The following is a 15,229-nucleotide window of genomic DNA, read 5'->3' as shown; positions in this document are numbered from 1 at the left end:
GCGCAACACAGAGAAAGCCATTTTATTTGTCTTCATGCCTTGTGGTTCACTACACTTGTTTACAATACAAATACACTATTCAATACAAAATACTCAATGACCATATATTAGTATTTTTCTTTATAGTATCCCTGAAGCCCACAGGCCCTTCCTTTATAAACAATGTTGCATAAACTGCTGTACATGAGACAGACACTCCTATAATGAAGCTTTGTTACTAAAAGAAGCCAGATGCAGACAATTCGGACATTTTCCTGTGATGGGTTTAGCTTTGGGACAGACAAACGCTGATGTCTTTGCTGCAGTGAAAGGCTGTTTTATGTTATTCCTATCTCAAGGTTCTTGTCAGCCAGCAGACGGGCTCAGTAACAGGAGCAGACACGCAAAGTTAAGTCCTTCAGAGCCCATTTCACACCTCTTACATCAGGCAGCGTGAGCAGCTGCCCCCAGCGCTGCTGTGGCTGCTCTGGTGCCGAACCTGTGGCCTTTGGGCACAGACGGGGGGACACCAAGGGACCCACAGCACTGAGAGGGGCTCAGCCACATTAACGCAGCCCCCTGCCTTCAACCCGTGGTATCAAAACCTCCTTCCTCGCTAGAGCAAAGCCACTCTCCTGCCACCACTCGAGGAAGCAGAACCACCCAAACTTCTTGCCTCCATTTCCAGGCACAGGATGGAGAAACAAGATTCAGCAGCGAAAAGGAAGATGGAGAGGTGGAAAGGCAGACAAACAGGCATCCCAACCTCATTTACCTTCAGCAGCTTACAGAATCAGACACCTACCTAACATTTACAGGAAACAGTTAAAATCCAGGTGGAAATCAGCCATTTTCAGAGTAAGAGTGGCAGCACAGGATTCTCCCAGTCGTGCTTTACATCCTGTAGCTCATACTGCTTCCTGCTGCTCCCCTGCAGAGTGAGGAAGACACGTAAGACAAGAACGTAATCATTGCCAATGGAAAAGATTAAGTCTTAAAAACAAGTTCGTTAAAACTGTTTATATTGTCTCAATGAATTATATTTTTTTTTTAAAAAGTCATAGACAAAAACAAGTAAGAGGGTTAAAATAACTTGATATTTTTTTTTTTCCCTCCTACGTCACTGTGAGGGAATTTGGCATTAACACATGCTGGGCTGCTTTGGTCTTGATAGCTCATGGTGACTAAGCCCCTCTGTTCCCTGCAGCTCTGAGAACTGAACAGGACACAAATTCAAAATTCCTGGTTTATGACTGGACAAAATGCTGTTGCTAACGGTGTACAGCTATAGAAAATGTGCTAGAATGAAACTGCTAGAAGTTGGAACACAAGAAACATGGACACTGAACACTTCTAGATGTTGCAAAAGAAATGATAAATTCTATCAAGTACCTCCTTGTACAGAATGTAAGCCAGTCTCCTTACAACTGTGTTGAGTAAGTTACTCAGCTCTTTACACGCACGCCAAGTCTAGAACCTCTGAACTGCAGTCTGTTGGCCTTACCCTTTGGGATGCTGTAGTAATGGATTGAGCCTGAGTGTGAATTGTTACTTGAGTGATGGAAGAACTGGGTACCATTAAGAAAAGCTTTCCTCACAGCATCCCAGCCATACCAGTAAAATCTTGCACTGTCACTGAAATCCTGGCAATGCCTTGGCAACAGGACAGGTGCTTAAAGTTAAGCAATGCCACTGCAGAACGACCAGGAAACTCTGTGGTGCAGCTGCACACAGGTAGCAGAGCAGCCTTTAGTACAGGCAATTAATTCATGGAAATCATTTGTCATTGATGGCATTAGTTGTTTTCTAAGAAAGAGGACAGGCAAATGCTCCAAGCCTTGTTTTTGAGTGGCAAGATTTGATTAGCATCAATATTTACAAAATGATTTTTGCAAACTGGGGTACTGTACTTGGACAGCACACAGGGCTACCAGCCTGAATGCTTCCTCTGGAAGAGCTCAGAATTGGTTTTTTTTCATATTAACAATATGCGCAAACTGGATTTCTGAATTCCTCTCAATTCCAAGAGTTAATGGGGAGGATTCAAAAGAAGCCAACAACACAAAAACCCCACAACAAAGCATTGTACACTGGAGACACTGGCAGGAAGATTACTGAAAACCACCTGCTAGTGCAGGAACAGGATTTATCTCAATGCACCATACTCAACAGACTGGAGAATTTCCGCAGTAATTCACCATTTCCCTCGGCCAGAATTATCTCCTCACGTATTCCATAGGTAAGAAGCAGTAATGTGTTTAGCTCCTCCTTTGTTTGCAACTCTCATTCTTCTAATAGTATTTCAGTTGGGATAAAATAACTGCCTAGCACGGCAGGGGCCTTTTACCCCCTTCACTCCCACAAACTTACAATCATATCTTGCTGCTCGCTCTTTTAACGCTTCTTTTTGAAATGCTACTTTTGACATCATCACCTGGCAGCCTATCTGCCTTTGTGCCACATCAGAGCTTCTGCCCCAGATCTAAGAATTAATAATTTCCACTAGTCAAACATCACTAACTTTGCAACTTCTTGTGTATTATTTAAGAACATTCATCAGTGTACAGGTCAGATCCTGCACTCAGTAACATGCAAAAGGCAGGACAGCAAACATTCAGAGTGCTCCTATGCAGAGAAGAGCTAAATAAAACAATGATGACGAGATTCAGCCCTTTTGAAAATGAGAAAACTAAAATATTTAAATGAAAATTGCTATTATATGTGAGTAACAGACCAGTGTAAGAAACTGTTCTGATAGTGCTTACCTGGTGAATTAATCAGCCTTCCTGAGACTCTGGAAAACTACCCCATTGAGCTTGAATGAGCGGCCCGTGTGACAGGAACACAGTCCAACGCTGGACTGAATCCCTCCCCAGTGGCTATTCCACGATGGGAGCTGCGAGCCTCATAATCTCGCAGATCACAAATATTCTCTTAATGCAAGCTAAAGCAGCCTGCACGCAGCAGGAGAGCAGCCGAGGCGTGTAACCCTTGTGATCCCCACCAAGCTCACGCAGCAGCATTGGATTACTAGCAGATGAACATGAAATCTGGAGCAGCTCCTGACTCAAGCTTCCCAACACAAGAACAGAGCCCTATTACCCGACCCTCACACTCAGCTTTGGCATTCATCTAAAAAAGGTTTTTTGTTCTGTGTATCAGAGGTGGCAGAAGGGCAGGTTAGGATAGCACACTACCTCCCCCTTCTTATTTATTATTTTTTTAGAAGGATGGTGGCCCAAACCTAGCCCTCTGCTGTCGGTCTGCATGTGTCAAAGGCTAGGAGCAGCATATATGGATTCTGGTTTGTTCCCTTATGAGGACAGGAGCTTACCTCCATGTTTGGATCCAGGGCCAGATTCAGTCACTTCACTGAAACGAAGAGTCTCAGACTGAAGAACACATCCACATTCCTTTGCTGGTGCTCCGTTACACCTATTTCCTTGGAAACAGGCATCCCTTTTTCAGACAGCATTCATGCTAAAACAGCTCCTTGCAACCCTAAGTTGAAGTTACTAATTCACAACTTTACACATGAATTATTTCCTACACCTATGTTTTGACAATACACTTAACTGGAATATTTTTCATGCACGAGGTGTACAAAATGAGTCAATGCAGTGCTTATCTTTAAACCAGTATCATACACTTTTTGTTAAAGAACAAGGGCTAAACCTCGCAAATACAGACGGTATCTGGCATCCAGGTTGTGGCACGATGTAGTCTTCTGCTTTTATGTTGTCGTTTGTACAGGGTACATCAAAGGCTCTTGTAAACCTCTGAGGTACGTGGGTGGCTGTCCATTTTCAGGGCATGGTGAAAGTTCCTCTCATGATTATGGTCCTTTAAAACTTCACCTTGGTTCTGCTTGACATGCACAAGTTCCTGATGAAGGACATTCCTACTTTCGTAGGCCAGAAGGAATTTTAAAGGGCTTTACTCCGTTTTAGTTCTTAAGCAAAGGAAAAAAAAAAAAGGAAACAAAACAAAAAAACCCCAGCCAAACAACACCCTCCCCACTCCCAACCCAGAATACACCTCATAGCATCTACACCCATCTTCTGTGCTTCCTCTCCTCTCTCTTTCAAGGAATGTGGTATGACCAGTGTATTGCCCTGCCGCCATCACCACTGTGCATTCAAGGACTTTTGAAGACCGGACTGTAGCTGGGACACAACTTGGGCACGTGCCATCGCGTCACCATTCAGTGCTCTTGTATCCTTTTTCAGTTTGGATGGAGGATGCTCTCCCCAAACCCACTACAACCTCTGGCAGCTGCCGGAGACCTCCAGGTGTTCCACAGCAACCACAGGTTTGGCAAGGAAACCCCAGACATGAAACACTCGGTGAGCTGCAGCTTTACACTTAAGCAGAGAATGAACAACTGAGAAAAGCTCACAGGAAGGGCATGACAACAACCATGCGTATGAGTTGATGCAACAGCAGCCGGGCCTTGCAGATAGCATCTCTTTCCTGTATCCTCCCTCCCCCTTGGTTCTTTTACTCCAATGATTGGAACCTTCTCAGGTCAGTTGAAATTACAGCTTCGAGGGTGGCACTTTTGGAGCAAGCTGGCACAGAATGGAAGGTGATGCAGCCGGATCCCTTGCTCGTGGTGTGTTGGGTAACAGGACATCTCTTCAATGCTCAGGGGCCACAGGGGGAAAAGTCAAGAGGGTAGAGGGCTCTCACGGCCCCTGCTGGGTTATGTGGCTCTTGTTTCTAAGGACGGGGTCCTCGTAACTGCTCGTGCAAGGTGGCGTGGAGGTTTCCAAGGGTAAGCCCTGCTGTTGGTACCCATAGTTGACGTTCCCACAGGGGAAGTGGCGGAGCCTAAAGAGAGGCACTTCTTTAATGCTTGCTGTTAGGGAAGATGGCTCCAACAGCAGGGAGGACCCAGGCAGTCGGCCAGTCACAATGTTGGGCCCCACAGTACAGTTTCCTTCCTGTCCCAAATTCTCCCTCTCGGGCATCTCCTTCTCCAGCAGAGAACTGTTCTTGCTGGCCTGCTTCTCCGCAAACCAGGAACCGTAGGTTGGATTCCAGAGGTTGGTGGGCTTGTTTCTGGAGCTCCGGCTTTTGTGCAGCTCAGAAGGAGGATTGGACTGGGCATAGGCCATGTTGATATGTCCCCCCACTGAGGATGATTGCACCTTCCCCGGGACTGGCGGTTCCAAGGTTCCCACTTTGCCGAGAGCTTTTCCAGCAGCAGTGGCTGATGGCAGGGGTGGTGGAGATGGCAGAGTTTGCTTGTCATCCTTTCTATCTTGGTGTGTGGAGACCAAGAGAGGAGGAATTCCTTCTGGATCGTCAGGGCGCATCGCTACCTTCTCCTCCTCCTCAGCTGATGGGCCGTATTCTACTGGCAAAGCAGTGTTGATGACATCTGGATCCTGCCGGGGAGAACAATGAGGATTTCTCAAAGCCTGCTACCATCATGCATACTCAGACTTGGTAAAAAACCTGACATGCCTGACAGCTGTCGTGCTATGATCACAGAGCATCTTTCCCACCACCCAGAGCCCATATTCCATAGGTAGAGGATGCTGGCAAAATACAGTTAGCCATGAGATGCAATAGGATACCCTTAAAATTGAACTCTTCAAAAAAAAGCAACCCTAAAACTCATCACAGAACAGCAGAGGAACAAAGCCAATGAAAAACATTTTTTATGTCCAGCCAGATTTCCCGTGGGAATGTTGTTTTGGAATCTATATCATCTCGAAGTTCATAACATTCTCAGATAATATGAGAAAGTTTCAGCCATGAAAGTATTGCTTCCACACAACAAGGGAGGAATGGGAATGCAGAGAGAAGGCAATACTGCCAGACCCCTTGAATCCTGAATCCATAGGGACTGCGGTTCTGAGCTATTTAAGCAGTTTTGAAAATTAAACTGAGAGAAAATGTGGTGATCTGAGCAACTTTTAATTATTGAGGATGACATGGCAAGCTATAGATAGCAGAAAACAATGCCTCTCCATCCCGGGATCCAAACACACATGAAAAACAGACCAAGCCTCCTGACCAGTGAGGGAAAGAAAACTGACTGAGGCCAGATTTAGAAAAATGTGCGCAGACGCAGAAACCACCTGGAAAAGGTGCTCTAAGCCAGGACCACTTCTGCTCAGTGCTGACCACACCTTAAGGGTGAACACTGGGATGGAGTGGCTGACATGACACATGGGAAACATGTATGGGTGCTGACCTGTCTTAGCTCTTTTGCTTGTTAGAATCTGTGCCTTTAGGAGCAGAACTACAGGTCTACTCTTTGTAAAGCTAAGTTTGTGCCTTTTGGCAGTAAAAGACAAGAAGGATCAGCCTTCTGTTGGGGTAAATACCCCAGCCACTGGTCCCAGGCTGACACAGTAATGGTCCCAGGCTGACTGCAGAAATGCAGTACTGCTTGCTCATTGCATGTTCTGCCTCGCCTAAACTGCTCCTCAACGGGAACCCTCCCCACCCCTCTCAGTCGAGTCAAATGAACACTGATACCTGAGTGCAGTACTCAATCCTCTCCAGGATTATGGCAAAATTTGGCCGGTCTTCCGGCTGGTGCTGCCAACACTGGGTCATAATGCGGTACCTGGAAGAGGAGAACGGGAGATGCTCATAAATAGCAGATCCTGTTGGTACAGAACAGCAACTTGCTGCATCCTAGAAACCACGAGCACACATCACCACTCTGACTTTAATAAATACAAGTGCTCTGCCTTCCCCAGAGTCAGACAGCTGAGGTGATGGTAACCACGGGAATGTGGTCACCAGTGGGGTGACGTCCACAGCACATCAGAGAAATAACCCACCCACCTGAAATCCCTTGGGAAATTCACTAGAGATAGGCAAGGCTACAGGTAATGGAGACCAGTTTTCCCTACCTGTGAAGAACCTCATATATTAGTGGTTTCAGGGCTAACCTAAGACACAGAAATATGGCAGCATCTTTGACTGCAAAAGCAGTAGCCAGTACTTCTCCAAGGGGCCCGGAATTCTTCTCCAAAGCACACAGAAAATTTAACTAGTAGGGAAGTCACTGGCACTTAAATTCAATAAGGTAGATCAGTCAAGATAAGATAAATCTTACAAATGATTAACTTCTGACTAGAGAACAGCATCCAAACGTAACCTTATTTGTATGAATATATCGAAGCTAAAATTTCATACACAGGGCCAGGGCAGTTTTTAGGTGGATCCATCCTTCCTCCATTGGTTACAAACTCCAGAACCTCCTGGTTGCTTTTGCTAGGGTAGGGCATGTATCCCAAAGAGAATATCTCCCACAGCAGTACGCCAAAGGACCTGAACACAGAGGAGAAGGAAAACAAAGTGAAGGATATGGGAATGACCATCACTGAGGGGCAACACCCCTGGATGCAGCACCGTCAACATTGCTCTCTGTGGTCTGTTCTCAGGCAGCTTGTGGAAATCACCGCTGCAGGATTCAGACATAAATAAGCTGCATAGTTGTAACAGTGGACTTTGAGTAATTTAATGAATGCTAATAGTTGACTGTTAAGTGAGTGAAGCCTAGGTAGGTAAATATGGTTGCTTTACCCTTGTACTCAGCACTGCTCAACTAGATGTAATAAATGAGAAAGTCAGGTTATGCTTTTCTGAGACATCAGTCCCTGCTGGAGACAGCACTGAGTGGAGCAGTGGCCTGATCACTTACAACAAACTTTCCCTCTCGATTAAGCTACTCTGCATGAAATAACACACCAATGAATACCCACTGATGCTCTGAGCCCCACAGCCCCCACCTGTAGCTCAGAGTACAACAAAAATATTCATCAGCTAATATCACAGTGCTGGGCTTGTGTGGTGTGGCTTGCAAAGCCCTGGGGACAACAGGACAGGACTCCCTCCAAATCTGCTCAGCTGCTTGGAAATCACCCCCTTACTGATTCAAATTGCAAAGCGCTATGTGCAGCAATGGGAAACTCTTGTGCTTGGTGCTGCAACAGGTAGCAGCTCAGCCACAGAGAGCTCATATCAACACCCCTCTGCCAGGGCCTGCTCTGGAGCTGCATCCCCTCCACACACCTCCCGAGCTCTTGCCTCCTGCTCACCCAATCTCCCTCGCCCTCTTGTGGCCACTGGCAACTCAAGAGCTCACAGTGCTGCTGCAGGCCAGGAGAAAGATGAAAGCCACAATACATAAAATCACAGAATAGTTTGGTTTGGAATGGATCTTCAAAGCTCATCTAGTCCACCCACCCTGCCATAAGCAGGGACATCTTCAACCAGATCAGGTTGCTCAGAGCCCCGTCCAGCCTGGCCTTGAATGTCTCCAGGGATGGGGCATCTACCACCTCTCTGGGCAACCTGGGCCAGTGTACATGATGCTCTTCTTCCTCACTGGAGGATGGACCCTGCCTGCAGTCTCCCGTGCTGCTTTCCTCAGCGTGGAACTAAGATGTTCCTCCCTGTAGCAGCAAAGTGGCACCTGCATCTGCCTCAACCTCCCTTCCCCGCCTGCTCACCTCCCTGGCAGCACCTGCCTTCACACAGGTCTGATCTTTCTGTTCTATTGTCTCCTCCAAGATTAGTGGCTTTGAAAGACCTAGCTTGTCTTTTTAGTAAATGAGAAATGAACATGCATTTTTTACAAAATATTCACACTCTACAAAAGAGGTTACAACACAGACAGACAGATGGGACTAAGAAAGAAAGGAAGCGCACCATGTGTCTGTTTTTGATGTAAATATCCCTTCCATGAAAGCCTCAGGAGGCATCCATTTGACAGGCAACATTGCACACCCCCCCTTCCGATAGTAGCTGGCTCTGCAAAGAACAAACGAAACAGAGAGTGAGCCAAGAATTCAGAAAATATAATTAATTTAGAATTTTTATAATTACAAATATCCAAATTATAAGCCAGAGGAGAGACCAATTTAGACAAAACAGTATGGCACAGCTGAAGAGATCTGCTCCTTCTCACAAAAACAGCGGAAATGGGCAGACCAGGGAATGACTGCTCTCATGTCCCTCGCTTTAGGCCTGATTTGGTGAACCCAAGTTATGGTTACCTGTGTGCACACTCCTACTGAATTACTCACACACCGCTCTGCTGCTGGCAGGGCCATCCTCCTGCACCTCTCAGCCACAGCAAGATCTCCACCTTGCCTCACACATGGTCAACTTGTGCACCCCCACCAAAAATGAACAAGGTCTGTTCCATATGTACCCAGTCTGAAGAACTGCAAGTGAAATGCAAAACCCTGAGAACCAGGGGTTAATGAGGGAGATGCTTCACTGTTAGAGCTGGGACAGGAGTACACAAACCACCTCCCGTGCTCCTGAGACAGGAAGAACATCCGTCCTTTAGTGTCATCGTCATTTACAATAAAATCTACAAGCCTCGGATCCCATACTGGCAGCTGCAGTAGGCTGCTTGTGGTATCACTGTTCATAACTACACAGCCAGAGCATCCAAAGGATGTTCCTGGACACAGAAACATGTGCAAACTTCAAAGGCATCTTTGAAAACTCAGCACCAAAGCATTCATCTTGGCAGTTGGTTCTGCTGATTGTGTGACAGATGCTACTTTGCCCCAGCAGAGTCCCATCAGACAGTGTGGCAGAGCGGGGGCTCTTTGTGAAGGGAGAGGGAGGAGAGAAGGAAAAAAAATAAGCAGCTCTGACACACTTGGGCTTTTGCAGGTAGCACACTGTTTGCATCACCTCAGGTTGTAATACTGTCAGATCTCAAGCTAAGCAGAGCCAGGCCTGGCTTAGTAATTGCACAGGAGAATCCCCAAGCAGGTAAAAAAGAAGGCAAGGCACTGGAATAAACAGTGTGGGTGACTTGAGAACAAGGCATTCCTTCTTCCGAGTCAGAGGCAAATCAGTTCCTCAGCACAGCAGGACAAGGTGCTGCGCTTCTGGAGGTGCTATCTGGAAGATGAGGTATCAAACTACAGCCCTGACTGCTTGTGGTCATTAAAGATTTCCTGGCACTTCCCGCAAGAGCAGAGTAGTTAACCCTGCATCCTGGCTGAATTCCAGTTTGGTTGATTACATTTTCCTGACCTTCCTCTGCACCTTCCTCCTTTATCTGCAGTAAATTGAGGAGATTTACTGATGACATCAAACCAAAGGGGCAGAGGTAGTATCAAGGAGAGAGATTAAACTCAGAATGATTTGGGACCACAAAAACAAAAGGGCACATCGATGCCATTCAGTGTGGAGAAGCTAAAGACAAGAAACTGAGGACATAGTACAAGAGGGAGGAAAAATGCCCTCCATGACCATCAGACTTCATCACCCAGAAGAAAGCTGTCAGGAGTAGGAAAAGTCTGCAGAGCACAGTTAAACTACGCACGAAGACAAACACCAAAAATGCATTAGCTGGGATTCAGCAGGGTGGGATCTCTCCACTCTGCCTTGCTAGCGTTATGCAGAGCAGGGTAGAGCCTGCTCTCCTGCACAAACACCACTCCTCACTCATTTCAGCCAGCTGCCACTTGCAGATACCCTGGGCTTAGCTCTGCTACCTGTATATATCCCGGGCCATTCCAAAGTCTCCAATTTTAGCCACTCTCCCAGGCCCTCGACAGGTAAGGAGGCAGTTCCTGGCAGCAATATCCCTACAAGGAAAGGGAAGAAAAGCAAGAGAAAGAGAAGAACCACTTAATCATTCAACCGTTTTGCCAGCCAAAAAGAAAACAAAGAATAGTAGCTACTTTCCTGAGCTGCAGAGAGCCCACAAAAGCCAGATAAGGCAGTGTTTATGGATAACTAGTGATGTCCCAAATTCCAATCTAGCCCAAAAGCAAGAATAGTTTAGCTTTTTAACATTTCCTCTTTAATCTCCATGTAACAACTTTCAGCTGAAAGGATGGACCTCCATGAGCCTCCCTTCCCACCAGGAGCTATTTTTAAGTCTCTAAGGAGTTGCAAGGAGTGGGGCTGAGTTCAGCAATGTGCCAGTACCAACACTAAGTTGTCTGGGGAATGATCCGCTGACCTGTTACTACCATGCTTGTTCAAACATTGTCAAATGGGTGTACTGTCATGGACAGGATGAACAACAATGTGCAGGTGTTCTGAAGACTGAAGGTACAGGCTTGAATCCATGTGTGCAGGTAAAGCTCCAGCTTCACCTCTGCTGGGCTGAAGTAAACCTTGAGATCTGAATAATGTGGTGGCATATCTTGTGGGTAGCTCTTTCAGGAGAGTGAACTACAATCTCTCTCTACTCATCTCTACATAATGCTCCAGGTAGAATAATGGACATTTGCCAAACACCCCTTTCTGCAGGACCAGGTAATGATAGTCATAAGGTGCTGCACTTCTGGCTGTACTTCCATTATTCAAGAGGGAGAAGAAAAGGGTTCCAGAATGAGCAGAAAGGCACTAAGCAAAATTTACGACGGGAAGAGCTTTGAAGACTTCTGTCACGCGATTGTGTTTCCATTTGCAGAGTAGCAAAACAGGCTGCACAAGTGCATGCACTGAGACTTTGGTAAAACCTCAGTCCTCTGCACCCTGGTTTATAGCAGCCTGTCTGTTAATTGCTTCTATTATGCTGATTTTATCTACCTTGTTTAAAGGTATCCAGCCACTAGAGTGCAGCAGGACATAAACATATCAAGCAGCACATTACAAGTCTGTGCTGGCCTGTGTGTAAGCCATGCCCATGCTGACACAGGTGTGTTCACCTACCTGTGAATGAAGTGGTTCTCTTCCAGGTACTGACACCCACAAGGGATGTCACGAGCCACATGGAGCAAGTCCAGCATGGAAAGGGAGGATGGCTGATTCTACCAAAAGGCAAGCAACAAACATGGGTTAAAAGCAAGAACATGACATGATTCATCCCTGGTACAGAACTGGGAACTCTCCAACATGTGACATAGCTCAGATGTTAACACACAAAATAGCAAAAATGCACAATAGAGAGCTCATATGCATGAACTCTGTGAAGGATGTGCAGGCACAATGTCATGCAAATCCCAGGGACAGAATCAGAACAGCTGGATCTGAATTTCCAGCTCTGTAAGAATTGCTCCCCATTCTCATGGGAAACACTTGTGAATTTTCAGCCAGATTTTTGAGGAGATCTGTAGCCTGAACTGGTCCTCACTCAGTTTCTTTGTAATTTTGCTAGATTTTCTCTAAAGTCACCTTGAACAATGAGAATGACATTTGGTATAATGGCATGAGTCACATTTGCTCTTTCCCTCCTCCACATCTGTGTAGGTTTTATCTTGCCCCTTGGAGCACTGACACAGGTTTGTGTAGCCAAGGGCTATGGAAGAGTAAGGCTGCCAACTCCTGGTCCCTGCTCCTCTGATGAAGGCTACAGCCCTTGCCAGCAGGAGCAGATGCTTTAGTGAGCAGGGCAGGCTGAGTACCAGCTTGTGTTTGCTGGCCTCTGAAACAAAACCATCAGCTTCTGCACCAAGGTGTGAAGCAGTGATCCCTGCAGCCAGTCCTGTGGGTGAGGAGGAGATCATTGCTGCCAGTGTGGTGACAAACAACCGGGCAGGACCCAAAGGAAAGGCAGGAAGATGTGCCAGCGGAGGTTCAGGTTGGACATTAGGAAAATGTTCTTCACCCAGAGGGTGCTGGAGCACTGGAACAGGCTCCCCAGAGAGGTGTCACAGCCCCAAGACTGACAGTGTTCAAGAAGAGACTGGACAACACCCTCAGACACACGGTGTGAACTGTGGGGTTGTCATATGCAGGGACAGGAGCTGGACTTGATGATCCTTGTGGGTCCCTTCCAAACCAAGACATTCTATGATTCTGTGACTGCTTACTCTACAGCTGCCATTTGCTAGCTAAGTGTTTCTCTGTGGCCTTGGTCACTTGACCAAACAAGCCTGTCCCACCCTCTGGCTCTCTCTTGTGACACCTACCATGATGCCCAGTGCCCAAAAGGCACACCTGCCCACGTGTCTCTCCCACCAATGCACAAAGCAGCACGGGTTCTCCAGTGACAGGGACTGCTGGCCCTGTCAGCCCATCAGTTGTGATGAAACGTATCTCTAGACTGACATGATGCTGCGCTGGCCATCCCACCTGATCTAAACCACTGCTAACTGGGACTGGAAAGAAGTCCAGGCTCTGCAGCAGGCAGCAGCCAGTAGTTAAACAGTAAATACTGGCTGCTGAAACCTAAGAAAAGTCTTAAAGAGATTAGGAAAAACCTGGCCTCAACACTCAACTAATGCAATAATTGAAAAATGCTCCATCTTTATGTGAACAAAGCCTGTTCATGACTACGTACCACCTGCCTATATTTTATTATTAACACAGTATAGTTCGTTGCATATATATACTTAACTGATTCTTTAAAACACCAGACTGCATCTCCCCCTAAAACCTTTCTTTTTGTAGACTAACAATTTCCTGAAAACACAAAGCCTTTCTCTCACCCCACTTTCATGGGGAGGGGGGAATAATCTTTTTTTATCTCTGCATGTTAAACTGACTCACCAGCTACACAATATGGCTACAGTAAGAAAGGACGCAGATGCCTTTTTTTTTACTTTCAGGGCATAACCAAAGGGAAATGAATATCTCTATCCATTCCTTCCTCTTCTGAGCAAGGGTCAGAAACCTGAAGTGAAAACTGAGTAAAAAGCTCAATTCTTTACGTGCAATCGATTCCAGACCTGAGCTATACAGCAAGGCAGTCAGTAGGCTGAAGCCACAGGCTGATTTCAACAGCATAGCATTTTTTTCTCTTTTTCCCTTTTTTTCCCTTCCTTCTCCTGCACGGATGGATTCCTTCCACCTTTTATTTGGCTAAATACAGTCCTAAAACAGATGTGACTGCCCACCCAAGGACAATTTAGCCATGTACTTTGTTTGAAAAATGGAGGTTTGGGATACATTTTGCAAGGGGAGCAGCCTTGAGGCACCAAAGGATTCGCTTTACAGCTTTTGCTCCCCAGATGAATGGACAATGGCAGCTGCAATGCACCACTGCTCAGAGCACTGGGCACGCTGGAAGCGCTCGCGTGACATCTCCCTGGGTGAGGCTGAATCTTGCTAAAGGTGAAGGAAATTCTGTGTATTGTTCAGCGTAATCACTGCTCTGTGCAACAGGCTGCACAACACAAAGGAGGGGAATCATTTATCCATATACAATTTATCTTCCAGAGCTGTTCTTTGATTGCTGTGCTGTGTGCGTGAGAAAGATCAGCACTGAACTTCCCAGAAGGGACAATTCTGCAACACTCATAAGGAGCGAAGGCTCTGATTCCAGGCATTTCTGAATCTACCAGAATGCCTCTCTCCAGATGAGGAGGAAGGGGTAATCCTATAATAGATGTGAAACTTTATTAGAAATGGGGCAGAGAAGCCCTTCAGGACTGTAAACCTTTGACCCATGGAGAAGTTTCAGTCTGAAGCTTACAGAGTAGATGTGGCTGGCACAAATCGACAATATTCCACAAAAGTCACTGGTATTGTATCAGTGATGTTGGATGAATATTTGGTTTACACATATCATCAGTTCTTGCTTAGAGTCCAGAAGAATCACCACGTGTTGGCTGAACATTGCTTTCATTATTTATGTGAAAAACACAGACAAATAACATACAATAACCTGTGCGCTGGCAGTATCCTGATCTCCCATTAAGTTGCATCCCGTTTCCTGATACCTTCTGCAGAAGCTCTAGCTTCTCACTTCATGTCCCTTACAACATCTTAACTTCCCCCTTCCCTCGCATTGCCTCCTTCTCCTCCATTCCCTCTGCTCTCTTGCATGTTTTTCCGTGGCTGAGCTCACAGCAGTGTGCTGGTGTGTCTTGCTCCAAGTCACACAGGTTCTTGCTGGCAAGCCAAACAAGACAACTGTTGTGCTCAGTGGTCATTCAAGGATGGCGCTTTCTCCTTTCAGGAGCCCTGGGAGATAAGAATGCCTTCAGCACCTCTATTAACTTTCACTGAAACTGGCCAACGAATTTGAGGTTAGTGGCAGGGGAGTGGGGAGAACACCTGGGGGATGAAGGTAGAGAATGAGCACGTAAGTCTTTTATCTTCTGCAATCAGAATGAAAACAGAAGTAGGTGAAAAAGACAAGGTAGTAAGGAGATCAGATAGAAAAGCCAAAACTGGGGAAAAAAAAAAAAAAAAGAGAAACCAAGCAAAAATGACAACAGTAATTCATATGGTGCTTACTGCACAGTGAGCAGTGCACCTCTGCTACTGAGTCAGTCAACCAGGTCTTGTGTGTTCAGTTCATTCCTGTTAGAAGCAAAGCTCACAAAAGCCTGTTTACTCTGCAGTGTTC

The 15,229-nt window shown here is 46.2% G+C and overlaps 1 protein-coding gene across 2 annotated transcripts in view; it reads right to left on the bottom strand.

The window, feature by feature from the left end:
• The window catches only part of LOC136099669 (ALK tyrosine kinase receptor-like), a 74,192-nt gene continuing 58,963 nt past the window's right edge, over positions 1 to 15,229 (bottom strand). For both annotated transcript variants that reach the window (XM_065834098.2, XM_071805917.1), the window contains 7 exons: positions 11,647 to 11,744; positions 10,476 to 10,568; positions 8,662 to 8,763; positions 7,144 to 7,278; positions 6,475 to 6,565; positions 3,314 to 5,372; positions 1 to 910 (listed from right to left, as the gene is read on the bottom strand). In XM_065834098.2, the coding sequence (XP_065690170.2) occupies positions 4,668 to 5,372; positions 6,475 to 6,565; positions 7,144 to 7,278; positions 8,662 to 8,763; positions 10,476 to 10,568; positions 11,647 to 11,744 (1,224 nt within the window). In that variant the 3' untranslated portion in view covers positions 1 to 910; positions 3,314 to 4,667. The remainder of the gene's footprint in view (positions 911 to 3,313; positions 5,373 to 6,474; positions 6,566 to 7,143; positions 7,279 to 8,661; positions 8,764 to 10,475; positions 10,569 to 11,646; positions 11,745 to 15,229) is intronic.

The sequence above is a fragment of the Patagioenas fasciata genome, chromosome 3, assembly GCF_037038585.1.
Source record: "Patagioenas fasciata isolate bPatFas1 chromosome 3, bPatFas1.hap1, whole genome shotgun sequence".
Taxonomy (NCBI): domain Eukaryota; kingdom Metazoa; phylum Chordata; class Aves; order Columbiformes; family Columbidae; genus Patagioenas; species Patagioenas fasciata.
This window is presented reverse-complemented; position numbering and strand designations above follow the sequence as displayed.